Source organism: Hypanus sabinus, chromosome 14, assembly GCF_030144855.1.
Source record: "Hypanus sabinus isolate sHypSab1 chromosome 14, sHypSab1.hap1, whole genome shotgun sequence".
Taxonomy (NCBI): domain Eukaryota; kingdom Metazoa; phylum Chordata; class Chondrichthyes; order Myliobatiformes; family Dasyatidae; genus Hypanus; species Hypanus sabinus.
In genome coordinates, this window is record NC_082719.1 from 43,438,264 (window position 1) to 43,461,807 (window position 23,544).

General features: G+C 40.2%; 1 protein-coding gene across 4 annotated transcripts in view; it reads left to right on the forward strand.

The window, feature by feature from the left end:
- Positions 1–260: 260 nt before the first annotated feature.
- LOC132404687 (Krueppel-like factor 3) overlaps positions 261–23,544 on the forward strand; it is an 83,009-nt gene continuing 59,725 nt past the window's right edge. The window contains exons 1-2 of one of the 4 annotated variants that reach the window (XM_059989032.1): positions 261–416; positions 9,957–10,005. Coding sequence is in view for 1 of the 4 variants with exons in the window: in XM_059989030.1 (XP_059845013.1) it covers positions 3,085–3,090; positions 9,957–10,005 (55 nt within the window). In the remaining 3 variants the exon portion in view is untranslated. Of the gene's footprint in view, positions 417–3,055; positions 3,091–9,692; positions 9,830–9,956; positions 10,006–23,544 lie in introns of those variants that run through there. The other 3 variants (XM_059989030.1, XM_059989034.1, XM_059989031.1) reach the window with 3 other exon arrangements.

The following is a 23,544-nucleotide window of genomic DNA, read 5'->3' on the forward strand; positions in this document are numbered from 1 at the left end:
TTCATTGCTTTTCACTTTCTTAAGACACATTTTAGTGCTAAAAAGAAATCTCTGGTTTGACAGATACACTGAAGACATCCTCTGCTGCAGAGCAAAGCAGTTTTTGAAATTTTATTCAGAGTAAGTTGACACTATGAGACACCAAGTTAATCCATCCAGTTCTTGTTATGAGAGAAGAGTATCTGGAGATTCTGAGCAATGGTAAGAGTAGAGTCCAGAGGTTTTATAACTCCACCCTTCCCAGTCTAAGCCCGCCCTAGATATCAGTGATCATGTGATTGGAGTAAGGTATTGGCTGTGTTCAGGGCAGTAGGATTCACATTACATGCACATTCTCAAAGGGAGAGAGAGAGAGAGCAGTGTGTGTGAATTAAAACCAAGGACTACACTTAGAGGAATTTACTAAGCTGAAACAAGTAAGTTTTTGTTTAATTATCTGATACCTAACCTTATTGTTTTTAGTATTAAGTGCATACATGGTATAGGAGTGTTTTGATATGCACAAGTGGTAGTTCAACTAATGTTGGAGAGGCTAATCAGAAACCTTGTGTAGAAGTTATTCCTAATTCCTGCATTGCTCAGCTGTAGCAGTTTTCTCTCTGCCTGTATGTCTATTCCCCCTTTCTTGTGCCTCTTTTGCACTTGTCTCCCTTTCTCAAACTTCCATCATTCTACTTCCATTAAGTTTTTTTTAGATGACCCTAGTTTGTTACCGGTGTTTTAAACTCACTGCACAATGTTTTAAACTCTGTGTTGTTTACTCATCTGTTGCTGCTCTAAGTCACTTCCTTTTTCTCAGATACAGTCCTGTCAGCGTACGTCCAGAAGGAGAAAGAAGCCGGTTTAACAGATTACCTGAACTAGCTCAGAACACATTTATTTCTTGTAACAAAAAGGAGTCCAAAAGAATAATATACTGATTTTGTTCATCGACCAAAACAGTGTTAATTAAACCCTCGTGCTGAAAATGCCAACTCTTTTGTCTTATGCCACTGTAAATGAGTGAGACCTGGGATTAAATTAATAACCAGTAACAGTTTTTGCCCTGCCATTTGAACCAAAGAAGGATATAGTTGCTCTCTGATCATTTAAAAATGTTTAGCCAGAAACAAAGTACGGCTGGTGAAAGTGAGAAGGGTAAAGCAAAATAAAGTGCAATGTGCTGTTGTGTGAAATGGGTCCTGGAGATCTCTTTACTTTGTGCACTCATTGTGAAGAAGGGCTTGGATCAGAATACTTTATAAGAGCTTCGGAGGCCAATGAAAGAGATGTGGTCTTGATTACTAATGTCAAAACTCTGTGGCTGATCTAAAAGTAATAAGGAGGTGGTCTCCGCCTTTTTCTAAACATGCATTCCTAGCATTGTGTTTTTAAATGTTCTGTGAATTCTTTCTAACATGGACAAGGCGAAAATGTTGTAGCTTTTGATTGATTCTTGTCTTGTATTGGAAAATCTTCCTTTGTGACAGGGGCCTCTCTAGGTGGGTCACAAAGGAGCTTTTTTTCCCAAAAATCTGTCTATCCGCATGGAAATGGAAATATTTTAGATGCTGAGGCAACTCAGGTGTGATCTGTGATGTTATAGATATTATATAGTTTGGTTCCATAGAAAAACTTCATTGGACCTATTTGTTTTCTGTACCAATTACTAGACAAACCACATTTATATGTTATCATATTGATCCACTGAATTCCTTGTGGTGACCTTGCATATCTACAGCTGCAAAACTGTTTTAGTGCTATGAAAATTATATGAAAGAAAGGTCGTTGTTTGATAACATTTATTAAAGGACCATGGCCATTGTACAAAGTAGTTGATAGCGTTTTTCTTGTACTGGACTTGGGTCTTTCTACTCAGGATTCTGCCAGACACATTTTACACAGACCTGCCCTTTTAATACAGATTTTATGAATTTTCTTTTGAGTTTAACAAAAGACTATTAAAACACCACTTTAATTTTCACATCCGTGTAATGTTACAGGACAATCCTTTTTTTTTAAATGAAATAACTTAATTTTCTAACCATTTTCTTTTACTGATGGCCCTACCTGTGAACTGTCCCTTGATTACTACGTGTTAGATTGGAATTAAGCAGGTAGATGGTTCACATAAACCTTCTGCAGTAAATTACTTTTCTTGGAATACGTCATTCCCTAAACCAATGCTTATGTACCACAGTTAGGCTGAGGTTTATAAAATACAAGACAAGATCTGGCGGTGAACTGTACCAGTGTTACTATCTGGCCAAAGTGGCTGTTGGAAAGTTTCATTCACTTTGTTGTGTCTGACCTAGGAAGGAAATGGGAATCAGCAAAGTTCTCTTGTTCAAATTCCTCACTATAAATTGCGTGATTGTGTTTGTGCCTTGTACTAATTCTGCCTGCTTTGACTTCATACCTCGTATCCGAGTATACCTTTGCTGGTGGGAGTTGCAGAACATCTTGGTGGTGAGGATTTATCATATCAGTGAACTGTACACACCAAATGGCTGAGGGCCAGAACAATATTTAATGATTCAGTGGAAGGGAGTGGAAGTTAGAAAGGCAGGGCTGAGAGGGTGTAGGAATACTAATTATGGACAGGGTTAGAACATACGAACTTTCTGTCCTGCCACAAGGAATACTCACACACCATTGGACAAATTAGAGGTAATTTCTCACCTACTGTTTGGGGTCTCTTCCCCCTGTTTGGATGTTGCATGTCCTGCTTTAAGTGTTTGAGACTCCCACTGAAATCTGATAAGTGCCATTGTGCAGGAGGTATGGGAGAAACATACAGGCGAAGGAAGAGCAGGTAGGAGGTCATCACAGCAGTGATTATAATTGCTAATTACAATCCTCCTTTCCAAACTTTGCCACTTCATTTTATTTTTACTTGTATCCTCTCTGATCAATTTCAGGTGCAGCACCATAATCACAAAGTAACATAGATGACCCTCAGGTATGAGCCTGAACCAGGGATTCAGCAGGGATCTCTTTCAAGTCATATTTCTCTCACTGCTGCCCCCTGCCTGTCCATGCTGTCTTCTTTCCCATGACGCAAAGACCAGCAACAGTTGCTGCACAGGATTGAATGATACGGCCATGTCAGTAAGTGTTCTGACCTGCCTGCAGAGCAGTGAAACCACTCATGTTATTAAAGATGGGCAATGGGTCAGTAAATCAGAACATAATCATTCCATACATGTATTAGATCATTGGTCTTGCCAAAGTCCTTAGATCTTTGGAACCACCGATACACATTATCGCCACGTCGATAGGATATTTCTATTTGAATTTAACTATGGAAAAGAACACTTTTCTTATTCACAATACACGGATCCTCAGGATGAGTCTCATCACACAGTATCACCTCTGCAGAACAATTAACTTTTCAACAGTATGAACAGCATGGTTGAGTGTGATGTGTCTTTCTAAAGGATTCTGATTAATAATGCTGACCCACCACAAGAAAAGTAATCATTGACAATGATTTTATGTAATTTGTTTTATTATAATTTTGCTCCAAAATTGGATATAGTCTCATTTAATGTTTTGGAAGCTGACATTTTATTAGTCTTAGAATTAGTTTGATCTTGATTCATGTTTTCTGATAATTAAGTCTTTAGGTCGGATAGTAAAAGGAAAGTATCTTGAGGACTTGATCACATGATGGTGTTGCTAAATCAAGCACCACCAAAGGATTATATGTTACAAATAAAAGTAAATCTTTCTTTCACTTCATTTTAATTGCTCCATCATTGTCAGAACTTGGGTATGAATTTAAGATCTCTCCCTAAGTTACTTTGGTCTTCACCTTTCTCTTCTCCTTTAAGAAAACTTGATCTAAAACCCCCTTGCAGCATGATGTCAAATTGTATTTGTTTACTCATTTTCTTTGTTAAAGATGCAAAGTAAATGCATGTTGTTGCTCCTGCATTGTAGTTTAGCATTTTCAAGGGTGAAACTCTAAATGTTCTAAAGTACAAAAATTCAAAGTAAATTTATTATCAAAGCACGTATGTGTCACCATATACAACCCTGAGAATAATTTCTTGTGGGCAATCACATTAAATACAAGAAATACTAAAAATCAATATAAGACCACACCCAGCAGGATGGACCACAACCAACATGCACAAAAACAGCAAACTGTGCAAATACAAAATGAAAGAACAAAAAACTAAATAATAGTAAATAAATAAATAGATTGAGAATGTGAGACAAAGAGTCCTTGAAAGTTAATCCGTAGGTTGTGGGATTAGTTCAGTAATGGGGTGAGTGAAGTTGACTGAAGTTACCCCCTCAGGTTTAAAAGCCTGATGGTTGAATGGTAATAACTGTTCCTGAGCTGGTTTTGAGAGTCCTGAGGCTCCTGTACCTCCTTTCTGATGGCAGCAGTGAGAAGAGAGCATGACCTGGGTGACGAGGGTCCCTGATGATGGATGGTGCTTTCCTGTGACATCGGTCCAAGTAGATGTGCTCAATAGAGGGCAGGGCTGGGATGGACTGGACCGTATCCAATACGTTTAAGGACATTGGTGTTTGCATACCAGACTATGATGCAACCTGTCAACACACATCTATAGAAGTTTGTCATAGTTTTAGATGTCATGCTGAATCCTTGTCTACTTCTAAGGAAGGTGAGGGACTATCATGCTTTCTTCATAATTGGACGTAAGCTGGGCCCAGGACAGGTCCTCCAAAATGATGACACTAAGGAATTTAAAGTTGCTGATCCTCTCCTCCTCTGGTCCTCCGATGAACATCGAATTTGGTATGAACATCAAATTCTCCAACTTCTAATAATTCCCTCTCTCTCCCTTCCCCCATCCCACTTTCATTCTGTTTCCTCTTCTAGCTGCCTATCACCTCTCTCATGAGGTGATAGATGAGATGCCCTTGTCCTACTACCCATAGTGCTTTCCCCTTACATTCCTTCTTTACCTCTCCTGCCTATGCCCTCCCTGCTTCCCCTCCCCCACCCCTTGATCTTTCCTCTGATTGGTTTTTCCATTCTTCCCCCACCTTCTTTATGGAGCCCCTGCCCCCTCCTTCTTCAGTCCTGACGAAGGGTCTCGGCCCGAAATGTTGACTGCTCATTTCAACAGATGCTGCCCGACCTGCTGAGTTCACCCAGCTTGTTTGTATGTGTTGTTTTGACCACAGCATCTGCAGTATACTTTGTGTTTAGTAAGCACACACCTTGTAGTGCACCTGTGTTGTTGGAGATTGTGGAGGAGATGTTGTTGCCAATCTGATTTTGATGATGATTTCTTATAACAGCGCTCCATGTAGATGATCTCAATGGTGGGGAGGGCTTGACCCTTCACGGTCTAGACCGTATCCACTACTTTTTGCAAGGCTATAATTATACAGAGCACCCGGTGGAGACCCACTCGCCCACGGGAAGGATGTACAAACATCTTATGGACAGCAAAAACAGAATTGAAATTGAACTACGAGGTCCTGAGCTGTCGTAGCATCACACTAACTGCTATGCTACCGAGGCGTCCTTACGGTACTGTGATGTACCGCGGATTATGGTCACCATGCGGTTGATGAGTCTAAGCAAAATAATAGTTCAGCATGGATTTGATGGGCCAAAGGGCCAGCTTCTTAACAACTTTTGACTCAAGATGCTGATAAAGTTGTGGGCTATGTACTTCAGTGTGATTGCTTTTTGGCTTCTAGTCCAGCTTTCTAATCCTGTGCTTTATTCCACTGTTTCGAATTATTTGAACCAAGACATGACTGAAAATTTAAACACTGCCACTCAACAAAAAAAAAGAATCATTTGCAGGCAGTAATCTGTATTGATAGTACTTTCGCTGGGTGCCGTGGGTGTTTTCAACATTTGCCAATAGTCCAGTCCTGTTGTCTCCCATGTTATTAACCCCGTAATTCCCAGAGTGCAAATCAGAGCCAAGCTTGCATCTGTAGAATCTAACAATTGAGGATCAAACAACTTTCAAAGAGGAAGCATGACTGTGAGTAAATACAAGAGCAATGTTATATTCCAACAGAGACTCTTATGAAATAAGTACTGCACCCACTCCTAGGCCATAATCCTCCACACCTATGGTATGCCACTGTATTATGAGGGCCCCACAGTAGCATAGTGGTTAGCGCGAGGTGTCACAGTTTATGCTGTCTGTAAGAAATGTGCATGTTCTTCCCGGTTTTCCTCCGGGTACTTCACCGTCCTTCCACACTCCGTAGACGTACAAGTCAGGAGGTTATTTGTTCATTGTAAATTGTCCTGTGATTAGGCTGGTGTTGAATAGGTGGCTTGCTGAGCAGTGTAACTTGTTGGGCCAGAAGGGCCTGTTCTGCACTGTATCTTTAAATAAGTAAATACCTCGCCCATCTATATCTTTTCCGAATTTCCTCTGAAATTGAACCCGTGCCACTTCTACTGGCAGCCTGTTCCACACTTGAACTGCTCTCTGAGTGAAGAAATTCCTCCTGAAATATTTCACCTTTCACCCTTAACCAATCTCACATTTACCTTGTCTATACTCATAGTTTGGTATACCTCTATCAAATTCTCCTTCAAATCATTGACTGTAATTATTTCTTATTTTATTACCCATTTGTGGGGCTTACTGGGTTCCCAAGACTTTTCTCCTATTAGTGTTGTAGTCAGCAGAAGAGTTTGGTCTTTTGACTGTCATCTTGTACATGCACAGAAAACCTGCAGGTACTGCTGCCTTAAAGCAGTCAGTCCTCACTTGATCTGGTGTTTTGCTATGTAGCAATTTTTTATAAAGGAGTCCAAAGTCTAATTCAATATTTCCTGCAGGAAAATATCAGGGATATGTGCTGGTGGGGCAGGGATTGGACAGATCAGTTTGAAAGTTAGCACGACCTTGATCTTTCACCCCCGAATGCAGTGACTGCTTAGTTTTTCTCAGATGGGCAGTGTACCAGGTCCGCTGCTCGATAAATCCCCAGCTCTCTGCTTCTGTTAGCAAGTTTTTCCAGCAGCTGGCTAAGTAAAACTCCATGGAGTGGGGATATGCTTTGAGCAACAGGAGTCAACTTTTAGATAGGTGATCCGACAACAGTTAAAAATTTTCCAATAATGGCCTGCTTGAAAGAAATCTGATATTTGTATGGTTAATATACTTAAGTAAAAATAGTGGGAAAACAATGTCCTGTGTCTGACAGTTATCAAGCAGTAATTTCTTTAGATATCAAGTTACAACATTAAGTGTCATCCAGTTACAGCATTAAGGGTTAGCTAGGTCCACTCAATTCTAATAGCCAGTTATATAGTACAAGAAACTCTCCCCTTGCTAAGCAACCTTATGCCTCAAACAGCAAAAACAAACCTTCCCTGCAAACCTACACAACCACACCCAAAAATAAAAATATCTTGATACATTGCTGTACCCAAAATTCTAACGTGTTCTTTATGTCCTGCATAGAAGTGTCTGGATGGAAAGTATTTCAAGCACCACTGCTTTGGAGATAGTTGAAAAAGTAGATAACAAAATCCTTTTCTGTACAAAATAAAATCTAAGTGAGACTATAGATATCCAAGAAAAGCTGACTGAGAGCAAGGCATTGGAAAAAATGGCTTAAACAACAGATTTATTAAATAATAATAGCTTACTGGTTTGCACATCGCTTAACAGCGCTAGTGAGCACTAATCAGGGTTCATTTCCTGCTGCTACTTGTCAAGAGATTGTACGTTCACCCCGTGACTGCATTAGTTTCCTCCGGGTGCTCCATATCCCTCACCCCCACCGACATTCCAAAGACGTGCGGTTAGGGTTAGTCACTTGCAGGCAGGCTACAGTACGTTGGCACCAGGAGCATGGCGAAGCTTGCGGGATGCCAAAAACAATTCCTCTCTGACTTGATTTGATGTAAATACAGTAATACATTTTGCTGTATGTTTCCATAGTTTGATGTTCATGTGCCAAATAAAGCTAATCGAATCTATCTAAGTTGGTAGGAAAAGTTACATGACCCACTGAGAACTTTATTATGCATGAGCTAAGGATGCAGCTTTGGTAGAGCAATAAATATTGAATGAGTGGTGCTCTGTCAGTTACCCTTGTTTGTACTCTTAGGCATTATACACTTTATAAGATACTTAAATACTTCATTGACAAAAATCATATTTAACACAATCTGGTTCCCTCTACAGGTCAAATTCAAAATAGTTGTGGAGGTAACCATCCACGAACACACAAGTTATCACTTAATTCAGATCTTTTGAAACAAAATGAAGATTTTCTCCTTCTGAGAACAAGTTATGTTTTATAGCTGGGGTTAATTTGAACTGGTTCACAATGAATATATGACATTGCCATAAAGAAAGAAATACAAGGTTGATACAGCGTTGTTGTGTTAGCTTGCCTGCGCTGGGCTTTCAGAATACCATTTTAGGAGCACGTGCAACATATTTTTTTGCTGTTACCAGCTCAAAGGGCATGACTGGGAAGACTAGCAGCAGGCTGAAGGAGACAGCTAGATATTATAAAGTTGATGTAGTGGGGAAAGTGCTGGTATTCCCTGCCAGCCTACGTAAACTCTTTGTTCTGCTTAGGCTTCTGGCATCGTTAATGGATCATATTAAGTTCAGGTGGTCTGAACCCATAAAGTAATTTTAAAGTTATGTAAAGTTTATGTTAACTCTTTGCAGTGTTGCTTTGTACCTGTCACAACTTACTGCAGTAGAACTTTTGTTGGCAAGTGAAGGAAGCAACTACAATAAGTAGTGGGTGTGAGTGCTAATAACAAAGAACCTAATGTATTGTAGTGATAGAAATGTGGATAGAGCTTATCAGCACTTAAAACTAATACTCCCATATTTGTATTTTTGTGCATATCCTGCCCTCAATCAGTGGCCACACTTCAGAAATAGTTGGCTCTGAGATGCTATGGGATTCCATGAAACATGCCATAAAAATTCAGGTCTGTGTAGAAGCAGATATTTCAAATACTTACTAACAGGACAAATTTTGACTTTAAATATCTGTAACTTAAAGGCTTTAACTAACAATTTTGGAGAAATGAGAAGTGGATACTGGGAATTTCATAAGTTTCATAAATAGTTTTAATAAATACCTGATTGTTTTCTGCATCCCTAAATTCACGCCAGCATTGCTTACTGGCACCATGAGCTAATTTTTTTTTTACCTAGTGAGTAAAGGGATTCATTCACTCCCAGGAACTGTAGGCAAGGTTTAACTGAACTCTATCAACTGAAAGAAAATTTGTTTTCTTGACTGGACACATTTTCCCATTTGGAATCACATGTGCAAGCAGTACCAAACTCCACAAGCAGGTTATAGCTGAAATTACAACTTAAAAGAATCATTCTAACCAAAGAACACTCGTCGATGTCAGTCAGTATGAATGGCAAGCAGCCAATGATCATTTCCTCAAAACTCCCTGACCCAAACTGGCCCAGTTGCCCATGTAAATAAGACTGTTTAGAATGTATAAATGCCTCTCCCTGGTTTCACTCTGCCTCAGTCAGAAAGAGCAGTTTCCTGCTCTTTGTTTCAAGGCTGAGGTTTGCGTCATGCATTCCAAGTGCTATTTCAATGTTCTTTCCTGTTTAGGTTGTTTTCTTCTAGAGGAGCTGAAGCCCTGTCCCTGCCCTAACCCAACCCCCGGCCCCTCCCTTCCCCCCAGAGTCATTCATTATCTGTTGACACATTGTGTACAGATGGTCACTACTCCCTGGTTGCCTCCTGTCTGGAAAAATGAAGCCTTGCACCCAGATAAAAGTTGGAGATTGATTTATACTGGATGATCAAGCAATACTTAACAATTATCTTCTTTCTGACTGGGAGCTGAGACGAATGAAGGAAGTACCCAGTTGTTGTAAGTTAGACATTGTGCCTGTGAGGAATTGGTGGAGTGATAGTCATATTGTTAAATTTTAAGTAAGTCTTTCTGCTGCATTGCAATTTAAATTTTTAACATTTTCTTGCTTGTTTCTTTTGCCCAGAAACAATTTTTTGACCAAAAAAGGAGCATAAACTGCGGAAAGATACGAAGTAAGTGTTTGGTTGTGATTTAGGTGACAAGTTTTATCGCAGGGGGTGGATTGTGGTTCTTGTCCATTGGCCAGTAATATGTTCAACTTGAGGATTTTTATTTAGTTTGTGATATTTAAGCTCTCAAAGTATAAATTCTGCTTTGCAGAAACGAATCTGAATATATTCACAAGGTTTATCCCTTGGTTGTGTTGGGTGTTAACACAAATGACAAATTTCACTGTGTGTTTTGATGTACATGTGATAAATAAATGAGAATCTGAATCTGATTGGTATAAAAGTTTATAGGTATCACTGACAATCAGCTACTGGACTGTCCCTAGTTCCATGAGTTTACACCATAAGAGTTGGTAACATAATCATATCCTAGTATATCTAAGATGAACAAACTATATGTCTATTTATGGCAAGCATGGGCTCTCTGGGAAGATACTAGATCACAAATGTATAATATTAGGATGCTTTGGTGAACGTAGGGAATTAGCTGACAGATCTTTTAAAATTAATTTCTATTTAGACACGCTCCTTATTTCCCTTATCTTTCTGTTCAGCTTGTGATGTAGAATCTAAATGATGCAGGATAGATCCCTGCCCCTACCTTTATGCTTTGAGCACATGGGAGTGCCAAATGCCACTCCCAGAGTGCCCGGCCAGGGAGGAAACGTGCTTCAATTTATGAACTTCATTTGTGAGAACTTGGCTTCTTAACTTTTCTTACTTTGCAACTCAGGACCATATCAACGTTCTGAGACAAATGATATTGTTGCAACATGACATATACTGTATAATACTGGAGTGGAGATAAAGGTGTAAACACAGAAAATGCTTGTGGAAAGGCAAGAAAACAGATTAACTTTTCAGATTAAGTATTTTATCAGAGCTTGTTCTTGATTTTGGACTGAAGTTTGCTGCCTGAAATATTGCCATCTTTTTCTTTGTTTTAAAGTGAATGTGAGCCAGTACAGTGTGTTCACTGTTTTTGTGTGCCTTTATGCTGTTCCTGGACATTAATGAAGACCTTTCTGTATTTGTAATCGGCATGGTTCTTTTTTATTTGCAATTAAATAACAGGATAGGGGATCTTCTATGTCCATCTGTAGGTGACATGCACCTGTGATTGATGGCATGTATTGCTTTCTATGTCATTCTGATAGGAAACATCTTTCAATTGTTAATGAACTGGCACATGAGTGTTAATTCAAAAGATCAACTGAGATTACAGTAGTTTCATTCCCTGTTAGACAATTATTTAATAATCTGAATCACAGTTCTGGTGCAAATAGCTTGCTGGAATCAAATTGCTTATTCCAACAGAGGTCAACATACTCATTCCTAAACAATCTAATCTATTGGGATTGTCAGTAAATTGTTCTGGCAGATGTACTTTCGCATTGTAAAAAGGGTTATGTAAAATATGGACATTGTTCTATGATGCGTCTCAATGATGCGTGCAGGAAAATATTGCAGACTATTCACTCAAAGAGTAGCTACACAGTCGAACAGAAACACGTTTTGCAATGTGATTTACACAGAGAACCTAGGTAGCTAGCTTTCTGATGTAATGTGTTCTTGTTCCAAGCAGAAGTGCGGCTTTAAGACAGGAAACCAGACAACAGTCTGTCCCGATAAGGGAGGGTATTGTCTGAGGGAGCTGGCTCATGTGCACTCCCCAGAGATTACTGGGTGGGAAGAGATGGCTGACAGGATACCATATGTAATGCGGCCCAATATTCTTCTCCAAAGCTAGCTGCTTTTATTCAAGTGGATAATGGAAAAAGAAACATAGAAACGTGCAATTTTTTCTCATTTTCACTTCAGTTTTTGTAACTTTTTACTAGTATAATTACTTAAAATTTTGTAGAAATTTAGAATGAGTTGCATTTGTTAGAAGGGGAGAGAAATATAACCATAATTGTGTGAGTGCAAGCACTGTGACAGTACATACGTGAAGCACATAAAAGTATTAGAAGAAATTATTACAGTAGTATACTTGTTTTATTATTGAACTAATAATGCAGAACTCGGGACTAATGAGTCATAGGTATAAGTTAGATCCCACTAAAACAATCTGGTGAATTAAATATACAGAGTCCACATCAGGAATGGTGACCAGGAATATACAAGTTTCCGATCAAAATCCACCTGGTTTACCAGAAGGAACCTCAAAGGGGACTAATCCTTGTCGTAGGGTTTGGAGGTTTACGTGCCTCAATGATCTGGAGAGCTATTATGGTCGGAGTCAGGGCCTTGCGCTTTGGTTCTTTGTCGGATCAATCATACCAAACAGGTCGAGAGTAGAGGCCAGGCCAAGAGTAGTTCACCAGTCCTCCATGTTTGGGGGTTCAGCTCAGGTGAACAACCCTGACTGGTAAAAAAACTGCAATGAAGAATCCTTCTTTATCTGTGCGCAACGCCATGGACAGACAGAGACGGAAGACCTTCATTGTTGCTCTAAACACAAATGGCAGACGGGCAGTATGTTATCAGAAGGAAATTTGATGTCCTTCCCATCTGTATCTGACCCTTAATTACCCTCTGAAAGGGGCTAGCAAACCTGTTGGCTGTGTCAAAGTTGCCTTGAAAGTCAATAGTAAGAATAAGATTGGATACATCCCATTCTGTCTTGACTAAGAGTGCGTGTGCCCCGCCAAGTTAGCCATGCAAAGTCCTCCTCATACTTCCTGTTTCATTTTGTGTCCTGCACCAGAAATGCCGACCTGTTCCAGCAGTCAGGCAATTGTTGAGATATACACCTCAAAATGTTCTGTGTTTCAGCTGGTATCTCTCACACTTTACGAAAATTCCTGGGGCTTTGGGGACATCATTACTAAGCTCATCATCTGGACTGAGTGGGCAACTAATGGTATTTGCACACCCACCTTTGAGGTTTGTGTGTGTGCCGATTAAAGGCTATAGTCAGACTCAGGTCATTCTTGGGTAAGGTCTTAGGTGTAGTCGCATAGATATCCTCAGAATAGCACCATCAGATGACCCAGACTCTCTATCTTCATAAGGTATGTTCCCCGGGAAGGTCAGGTGGACCAGAGGTTACCATGCAGTGGTATACAAAGAAGGACAACCTGAATTCAAACCCCATACAAAATGCTGGAGGAACTCAGCAGGCCAGGTAGCATCTATGGAAAAGAGTACAGTCGATGTTACAGGCCAAGATCCTTCATCAGGACTGGAGAAAATCAGCATCTGCAGATTTTCCCCTGTTTGTGATCAAACCCCATAGTTTCTCAAGGCCTCAGGACAAACATGGGCAAGGAAACCTCTTACTGATAGCCATCTTACCTCACAGATGAAATTGTTTCACCCCCATGTTGAATTGGCCTTTGTAAAAGGAAATGAAGGTTGCAAAAACATGGAATGTATTCTTGGTTGGGGTTTCAAACTGTTTCAGAGGTACCCATTACTTACAGCCACTCTTATGCTGAGGGACTTTGCTGCCCAATTAAGCCTGTTGTAGGTGGACTGAGAACTAATAATAGTGTTTACATTGATTGGGCTTTGTCCTTCTGAATTGACTTGCGTTTTTCCATGACTGTATTGGTAGAAGTGTTAGGCACACAGAGACGAGTTCCTGTCTTTATAATGAGGTCAAATTCCCTTGTGCTATGCGTACCATTCAGAATCAGAACCAGTTTTATTATCACCGACATTTGTTTTTTGGCAGTATTTCAGTGCAAGACATAAGAAAAGATTTCTATACAGTAAGTTACAGAAAAAAACAGTAAATAATTAGTACAAAGAGGAAAAGTGTTCTTGAGTTCATGGACCATCCAGAAATTGGATGACAGAGAAGAAGAAGCTGTTTCTAAAGCATTGAGTGTGGGTCTTCAGACTCCTGCCCCTCCTCTCTTGGGGTAGTAAAGAGAAGAGGGCTTGTCCTGAATGGTCAGGGTCCTTAATGATGGATGACGCCTTCTTGAGGCATGGCCTTTTGAAGATTTCTGTGATGGTGAGGAGTCTTGTGACCATGATGGAGCTGACTAAGTCTACAACCCTCTGCAGTATCTTTCAGTTCTGTGCACTGGAGTTACAATGCCAGGCATTGATGCAGCCAGTCAGAATGCTCTCCACAGCACATCTATAGAAATTTGCTAGAGTCTTTGGTAGCCTACCAAATCTCCTCAAGCTCCTAATAAAATATAGCCACTGGTGTTCCTTCTTCATGATTGCATTGAGCTCTGGATAGAACCTCTGGGATGTTGACTCCCAGGAACTTGAAGCTGCTCACCTGCTGATCAATGAGGACTGGCATGTGTTCTGACTTCCCTTTCCTGAAGTTCACAATGAATTTTTTGTTCAGCACTGTTCTACATTGGGAGGAATCATGCCACGTCTAGCAACTCCAAGCCGGCCACACTCTGAGGCCCGTGGATCTTGGCAGGGTTAATGTTGTATTCCACTGTCAGTAACCTCATACTTCAGATAACCACCACTCTGCAATTATCACCAATCTAGTAGAATAACTCTGGTTCAATGAAGAGAGGTGAAAAGCATACCAGGAGCAGAACCAGGCATTCCTGAAAATGTTTTGCAGACCCGGTGAAGCCACGAGCCCCAACTACATGAGTGAGAAACAGGACAATACAGAGAGTGCGGAGTGGTCCTTTATTTGTAGTCAGACAATTAATAGGAGATGGAGTCTCCACGACAACACAATGTAAATTCATAAAACAAGATTGAACAATCTGTAACCACCTTCAGCCAGAGGTGCTATGATCCACCTTGTTTTCCATCACAGAAGCCAGTCTTCATTCAGATCGATTCATTTCATGTGATATTAAGAGAACCAGATACAGAAAAATGTTGTTGAGATGGAGATTAATTATCTTGTTCCAGCACATCTACAAAGCTTACAAAGACAACAAAAGTGCGGCCCTGTCCACAAAAACCATTCAAAATCCAGAGTGGCCAGTTAGTTGCATTGTAATCATCCATGAGGTAATTGAAGATATCATCAGCAATGCCCGACATTCATCATTCTCCATCTGTGCAGGATCAACAGCCAAGAGGGTTGCTAGCATTGGGCAGAGACCTAACTGGAAAAAAAATCATACAAGTACTTTGGCTAGAGCCAGTCAGGCATTCTGTGACAATCCATTTTGTTTCTGACTCCATAAAGCCTTTGACCATCCAAGTGAGAACTACAATGGAATAGTCTCCATTTTCGTGGATGAATGTAGCTCCACCATCACTTAAGAAGCTGGAGCACAACCAGGGCAAAGCAAACTTCTCGGTTAACATGACTCATTTACGTCATGTATACCCTCTTCCTCCCAGCTGAGCACCACAGAAAAGAGGAAGAAGCAGAGATTTTTGCTATGGTATTCCTGAGCTTTAGCAGTGCCATCATTTAACAAGTAGGTTCTGGAATAATTTCCCAAATGTAGGTGTCCCAGAGTTACTGGAAAGCTTCATTGGCCATTCCCCAGCTAAGTGTTGTCAGAACTCACTAAAAACGTCAGGAAGGTTCAGAATAGTCAAAAAGGCTTTTACAGGATTGATAGACTGAAATGGTGAGGACGATCATCAAAGCTTTTTGAGGAATTTTTCAGGCATGGCTTATAATTTACAAATGATGCCACAGGCCAAGCATCAGTCAGTGCCCTGCTGCAGAGCCTGAGGACTGTCTGGGCATGGAGATGATCGTGGTCCCTCCTGAGCCAGAAGAAAACATGGATGGTGAGACCTGGCAGTGAACCTACCTCTGAAATGTACAGTGATGTCAGGTTGAGCTCTCTGCTCGGAGGTGAGGGTTGAGGAGAGAGGCTTAAGGCAATGTCTTAAAAAAAGTACATTAGAGAAGTGGGGGTTATCTTTGCCTCCAGGATGACTGCGAAAATTTGAGTTCTTTTAACAATTTTTGGACCTGACATTTTCTTACAATTTGTTAATTTGCTTTAGCATAAAGTTATTTTCAGAAATCATGGGTTAAGTGGATTCTTTTGGATTCCCCAGAAATAGTATCCATGATTGTTGGATTCGTTGAAAAAAAAATTGATTTAGGTTACGAGCATCCAGTGATATTACAAACTTGCATGTATTGATACACAACAAACACAAATTATATCACAACTGTGCATAGCAATTGAATAAAATCTATAAGCAAATTCTGGTTGCTATGGGATAGCGAGGAAGGAAATTATGACAACTTAGTTCAATGCATCCTTTGGGTAAATGTTATGCAAAGTAAAATTTAATCTTGAAGCATGAGTGACAAAGTATATTTTAAAATGAATATGTTCAGCAGCAAATTCCTTTATTTTTTTTCAAATCTTCTTGACTCGTTGGACAAATACTACTAATAAACATTTGCTTTCTTAATGTGGGTTATTGATCTTAATGTCCTGCTGTATCTAATTTCACCAATTGTAGTGAAAGAAAATTAGAATATTCCAAACCTTCTTAAAATCACTTTAGGGCCACTTCTCAATGTATGCTTTTACTTTCACTAATTGTTGGTAAGCTATGGTAGAATTTTCTAACTTTTTTTTTGTAAGATGTAGATTATATTCTTCTAGCTTTCATTGAAAATTTTTATTAAGCAGACAACATTATAGATGTAATCTGGAAAATTAGTAAAACCAAACTAATTACTTGTGGTTGCATATGTAACTTAATTGGTTAATGTCTTGTGATATGTAATTGTTTACATTTCATTAGTGTCATCTTTTGATTCAGCTCACTTACACACTGAAGTAGTTGTTTGGTTTCATTATGTGGGACTGGGTGTGTTACGGTCCCAAACTTCTGTCTTGTTTGGGCAGGTTAAGCTGCCCTAACAAAAAACCACACAAATGGGTGTGGAAAGACAGGAATGTAAAGTGCCACGGAAACATTTATTAACAGAAGAAAAGGAGAATTGTTTGCTAGCTCTCTGTAGTGGGAGTAGTTACAGTACATTACTAGACTAAGATCAGAATCAGGATTGTTATCACTGTCTATATAAGACCATAAGACATAGAAGCAGAATTAGGCCATTTGGCCCATCGAGTCTGCTGTGCCATTTCATCATGGCTGATCCATTTTCCTCTCAACATCACTGTCCTGCCTTCTCCTCTTAATTTTTCACACCCTGCCTTAGCAAGAAGTCTCTGACTGACTTATCAGTAATCCTCTGCTAACATCCACAGTCACCTGTGGCAAAGAATTCTTCCACACCATCCCTCCTAGTTAAAGAAATACCTCCTAATCTCTGGTCTAAATAGTCATGCCTCTATTCTGGGGTTGTGCCCTCTGGTCCTAGACTTCCCCACTATAGGAAACATCCTCTCCACATCCAGTCTATCTCGGCCATTCAACATTTGATAGGTTTCAATGACAGGTTTCATTCTTATAAATTCAGAGATTACAAGCCCAGAACCATCAAAGGTTCCTCATATGACAAGCCTTTCATTCCTGGAATCATTTATGTGAACCTCCTTCAGACCACCTCCAATGTCAGCACATCCTTTCTTAGATAAGGGGCCCAAAACTGAGGCCTCACCAGTGCCTTATAAAGCCTCAGCATTACATCCTTATTTTTCTATTCTAGGCCTCTCAAAACAAATGTTAACATTGTATTTGCCTTCCTCACCACCAACTGAAACTGCAAGTTAACCTTTAGAGAATCCTGAACAGGGACTCCCAAGGCCCTTTGCACCTCTGATTTTCGAATTTTATCCCCATTTAGAAAATTGTCTGTGCTTTTCTTACTTCTGCTAAAGTTCTTGACCATACATTTACTGACACTGTATACCAAACCTTTGGTACCCTATTTGATGTTATTAGCTACCTTACCTTCATATTTCATCTTTTCACCTTATGGCTTTTTAGTTACCTTCTGCTGGTTGTTTAAAGCTTCCCAATCCTCCAACTTCCCACAAATATTTGCTCTATTATATGCCCTCTCTTTGGCTTTCATATTGGCTTTGGCTTGTCAACTATGGTTATGTCATCCTGCTCTCTGAATACGTTTTAGGGTTCTATCTATTATGTGACTTTCGAATTGCTCCCAGAAACTCCAGCCATTGCTCCTCTGCTGTCATCCCTTCTATTGTTCCCTTTCACTCAACATTGGCTAGCTCTTCTCTCGTGCCTCTGTAATTCCTTTTACTTCACTGTAATAGTAATTCATCTGACTTTAGCTTCCCCCTTTCCAATTGCGGGATGAATTCTATCACATTATGATCACTGCCTCCTAAGGTTCCTTTACCAGAAGCTCCTTCACACAACATCCAATCTAGAATCATGGATCCCTCAGTGGGCTCAACTACAAGCTGCTCTAAACAACCATCTCACAGGCAATCTACAAATTCTCTAATCTTGGATTCCAAAATCCGCACCAACCTGATCTTGCCAATCTACCTGCATATTGAAATCCCTCATGACTATCGTAACATTGTCCTTTTGACATGCATGTTCTAACTGGCGCTACAGTTTGGAGCCCACATCCTGGCCAGTGTTTGGAGGCCTGCATATAACACGGCTTTTTTTACCGTTGCAGTTCCTTAACTCTACTCACAATGATTCTGCATCTTTCAGTCCTATGCCACCTCTTGGTAAGGATTTGATGTCATTTTTTTACCATCAGAGCCAAGCCATCCCTTCCACATACTTGCCCATCCCTTTGATATAATGTGTTTCCTTGGATGTTAAACACCCAGCTACAATCTTGTTCAGCCACAGTTCGATGATGACCTCAACATCATACCTGCCAATTTCTAACTGTGCTACAAGATCATCTACCTTATCCCGTATCCAAATCTAACACCTGTACTGTATTTGTCATCCTTTTTGATTTTGTTCCCCGTTAGATTGCAACTCATCCCGCTGCCTGCAATCTTTCCCTTTTGTCGGCCAGTATCACCGCATACTTCCTCTGCTTGTGTACCAATTGCCATATCGTCATCCCTATCACTTCAGTTAAACTAACTCCCTGCAGCATTAGTTTAAATCCTCCCAAGTACTGTCATTCTATCAAATCTACCTGCAAGGATATTGGTCCCCCTCAGGTTCAGGTGTAACCTGTCTCTTTTATACAGGTCATATCTTGCCCACAAGATCCCAATGGTCCAGATATCCAAAACTCCCCTACCCCACTTCACCAGTACCTCATCTGTCAAAGCATCCTATTCTTACCCTCACTAGCACATGGCACAGGCAGCAATCCACAGATTACTAATCTGGAGGTCCTGTTTCTCAGCTTTCTACCTAGCTCCCTAAAATCCCTCTTCAGGACCTCCACACCTTGTCTACCTATATCATTGGTGCTAATATATACCAAGACTTTGGGCTACTCATCCTCTCCCTTGAGAACACTGTGGACATGACCTGAAACATCCTTAATCCTGGCACCTGGGTGGCAATGTGCCATCTGGGTGTCTCTATTGCACCCACATAACCTTGTCTCTGTTCCCCTGATGAAGGAATCTCCTAACAACACTGCAACCCTCTTCATCTCTCTGTTATTCTGAGCCACAGCACCAGACTTAATGCCAGAGACCCGGTCACTGTGGCTCCCCCCAGTGCGTCATCCCCATCAATAGCATCTAAAGTTTTATACTTTTTACTGAGGGAACAGCCACAGGTGTACTCTGCACTGTCCGTGCATTTCCCCTCTTTCTTCTGACAGTCTCCCACTTACCAGTCTCCCGCAAGCTGGGGGTGACTATCTCCCTGTAGCTCTTGGCTGTCACCTCCTCATTCTCCTGTATGAGTCAAAGGTCATCACATTGTGGTTCCAGTTCCCTGACATATGAAATTATAGTTGTTGTGTTGAGGTGTTGGTAGAGTGCAAAGACATAAAATTACAAAATAAATAAATAGTGCCAAAAAAAAAAGAATAATGAGGTCATACTTATGGGCCACTCTGAAATCTGGTGATGGAGGGGAAGAAGCTGTTCCTGAATGTTCTTTCTGGTCCTCTGTGATGGTAGTAATGAGAAGAAGGCATAACCCAGGTTGTGAACATGCTAAATGATTGATGCCATCTTCTCAGGACACTACCTATTGGAGATGTCCTCAATGGTGGGGAAGGGTTGTGCTCATGATGGGACTAGCAGAGTTTACAACCCTTTGCAGCCTCTTTCAATCCTGTGCATTGGAGTCTCTATACAAGGCTGCAATGCAACTAATCAAAATACTCTCCAACATGCATTTATTAGAAATTTGCAGGAATCTTTAGTGAGATACCAAATCTCCTAATGAAGCAGAACTACTGGGAAGGGGTTGGGGTGCAGGTCAATGAAATATGAATGCAGACCACACTGTAATATCTGGCAAACCTATATTTAAATCAATCTTAATTTACTTTAATATTAACAATGGTGACCATGGTAGTCAATTCTGTTTTAAAAACTTACTTGCTTTCTTATATCTTTGAGCGAAGAAAATCTGCCAAGTATTTCTACTCTGATGTACAAGTGACAGCACATTCCGCAAAGTGATTGATTTAAGCTGCCCTCTCAAGTGGTAAACTATCCCACTGTTATAGCAAATTGCTTCAAAGACAGTAATCAGAATAAAACTTGGTGGGCATGGCAGTTTAAACAATAAAGACAAAACAGCTCTGGAAGCCCTCAGCATTGACAACTGGCCCATGGGATCTCAATGCATCAGATCAAACACAAACAGGCTGCATCAATTTTAAGAATTACCAGTGGTGTAGGAGGTTTTGAAAGTAGCTCGGACACGAAGCAAACATTGTATGGAATACTTTGGCACATATCTCCAACAGCACAATGATACTAACTGAACCATCTGAGCCCTGAAGGATATAGAAGTCAAACTGAGTTGGTGGCATGTCTTGAGAAAAGCAGCACATGAAATGAACCTGCTTGATCTTGTCCTCACTAATCTGCACGTTACAAGTGCTTCTCTTTTTGACAGCATGGCCAACTGTGAGTTCCAAATAATTTTGTGTGTGCAAAGTCCTTTCTTCAACATAAGGATACTGTTCTTCATGTTGATGGTACTACATTTATGGTATATGTATTCTATTTCTTGCACAATTTTTAATCTCCAATATACAAATACTGCATTTGATTTATTTATCTTCTATTTTAAGTATTACATTGGACTGCTGCTGCTAAATTAACAAATTTCACAACACATGCCAGTAATAATAAACCTGATCCTGATTCTGAGACTCAGTACAGATCAACCCTGAACATCAATAGTACCTCCTGGTGATTAGCCGCAGTGGAATTGTATTCTGCCACGTTCTGCCATGCCATGACCAGGCAGATTTCGCATGCCACCCTCATTCCGATGGGGACCATATGATGCAGGTGCAGCTACATTAAGCAGAATATCTTAAGTGTTTTTAAAAATAAAACCAAACAAAATTCTGGAAAAAAACCCAGCAGGTTTATTTTTATTTACATCAGTGCAGTATTCTGGACAAAATTATCCTTCGTTGCTCATCACTCATACTCCTCCCATTATTCAGCCAGAAGTGAGGCTGCTTACCACAGCTTTTAATTCTGTTTGCAATGCCCTGATAATAAAGCAGTTTTTGATGGCGTACAATGCCCGCCTCACCACATCATGACAGCACTTTAGCCCATAGACCGCAGAGGTTCTAGAACATCACTCATCGCCACTTTCTTACAGCCATTGGCTATAGCCAATAACTATGTATTTTGCCAATGGCAAATACACTTAACAGATCTAGATGGGTGAGATGAGTGACGGAGAAGTAACGGGAGCTTGTACTATTTTCTTCAGTTTGTTTAGAATTCTCCTTGTATGTTTGATTCCTATAGCAGCCAACTTAGATCTCCCTGAGTGCCGGTATCTTAGTAGAGAAATATAAAGCTTGTAACACAATCTCCTCAGGTTTCAGATATTGAAACACAAGGAATTCCGATGCATCATCTAGGAAGTGAAAAGTTCAGGAGTGTGGGAGGAGATGGGGAACTTTTGGAAATGCAGCATAATCATTAAAGAATGCTCTTGTTTAGCCACTTCGTTGCTTGCAGTCACAATAGACAATGTTGTAACTTTGATTACGGTGCACCTTGCTACCATTACAGGAGATATCATCGTGATGAAATTGCTTTTGTCCTCCGGCTTCTCTCTTTGCTCAAACAATCAATCTCCCTTCACAATGAGGCCAAAGAAGTAGGGCAATGGGAAAATGAGTTGAGTTAGAAAAAGATGGTTTAGTAACATTAAAAAGATAAAATGGGGCCTGTGCAATAATGTGTCAAAAGAAAAAAAAATGACCTGGGACTTGAACAGAAATAGAACTATCCTACATTAATGTGAAATATGTGATAAGCTTATTCTGACCCTTTCAAAAAAGCTGTGACCTTTCATGTCGTCGCATCTGAGGAATTAGAATACTTCTAAATAAATAATTTAAGCTACAGCAGGTTGTTCAACATAGTTTAATAAAATGTGATTTATTTAAATGATGCATTAACAATAGCAGAACCATGAATCCTTTTCCATATATTCTGTATGTTTTTAACATCCAGACATTGTATAAACTTTAATCTGAAATGAAGTCTGACTTGCTCAGCTACCGGACATATAAACAGCTTGGTGACATGGCTGTGTATTTGCAGACCCTGCTACGTCATGATCTGGTATCGATTTTTACAAGAGCACTGAATACAAGTTAGTAGTTGTACATTGATCATTAACATTGAATTTAAAACTGACTTGGAAATCTGCAGTCTGATCCATAACACTCAACAGGGATTTCAAGGTTGCTACTTTAGCAGGCAAACAAATAAGAGGGAGAAATGTCAAATTTTATTGACTTCGCTGCTGAAAAATCTTGAAACAATTTCCAAGTAACGTGGGAGCACTCATTAGTTTTTTTTTCATCTAATGGTGAAGCAGACAAGGACGCAAATAGCTCCAGAGCCATTTTAAACATTGTCACAAGGTCTTGTGCAATTATATTTTCAGGTTAAAGGATTATGTCAATAGGGTGTAGTTACTTTGGGAAGGTAATGTTGCCTTAATCTTTACTACCTCCACACCCAGCTACTCACCACCCCACCCAACAACTGCACTCCCCACAACTCTCCAAAAACCAAAACAGAACCAGAAGCAGGTATATTATTACTCACATTCGTCTTGAAATTTGTTGTTTTCTGGCAGCAGTACAGTTCAATATTGAAAAATTACCATAAATGACAAAAAAATTCTCTCAGTGGCCACTTTATTAGGTGCACCTGTACACCTCGTTAATGCAAATCAGCCGATCATGTGACTGTTGGTCTCCGAGGATTTTCGCGAGCAACGGTCTCTGAAATTTCCAGGGAATGGTACGAGAAAGAAAAGCCGATCCAGTGAGCGGCAGTGTTTTAGGCAAAAGTGCCTCGTTAATGAGAGAGGTCAGGGGGGAATTGCCAGACTGGTTTAAGCTGACAGGAAGGTGACACTAACTCAAACAGCCACGTGTTACAACAGTGGTGTGCAGAAGAGCATCTCTGAACGCACAACACGTCAAACCTTGAAACGGATAGGCTACAGCGGCAGAAAGCCACAGGCATAAACTAAGTGGCCACTTTTTTAGCTCCTGTACCA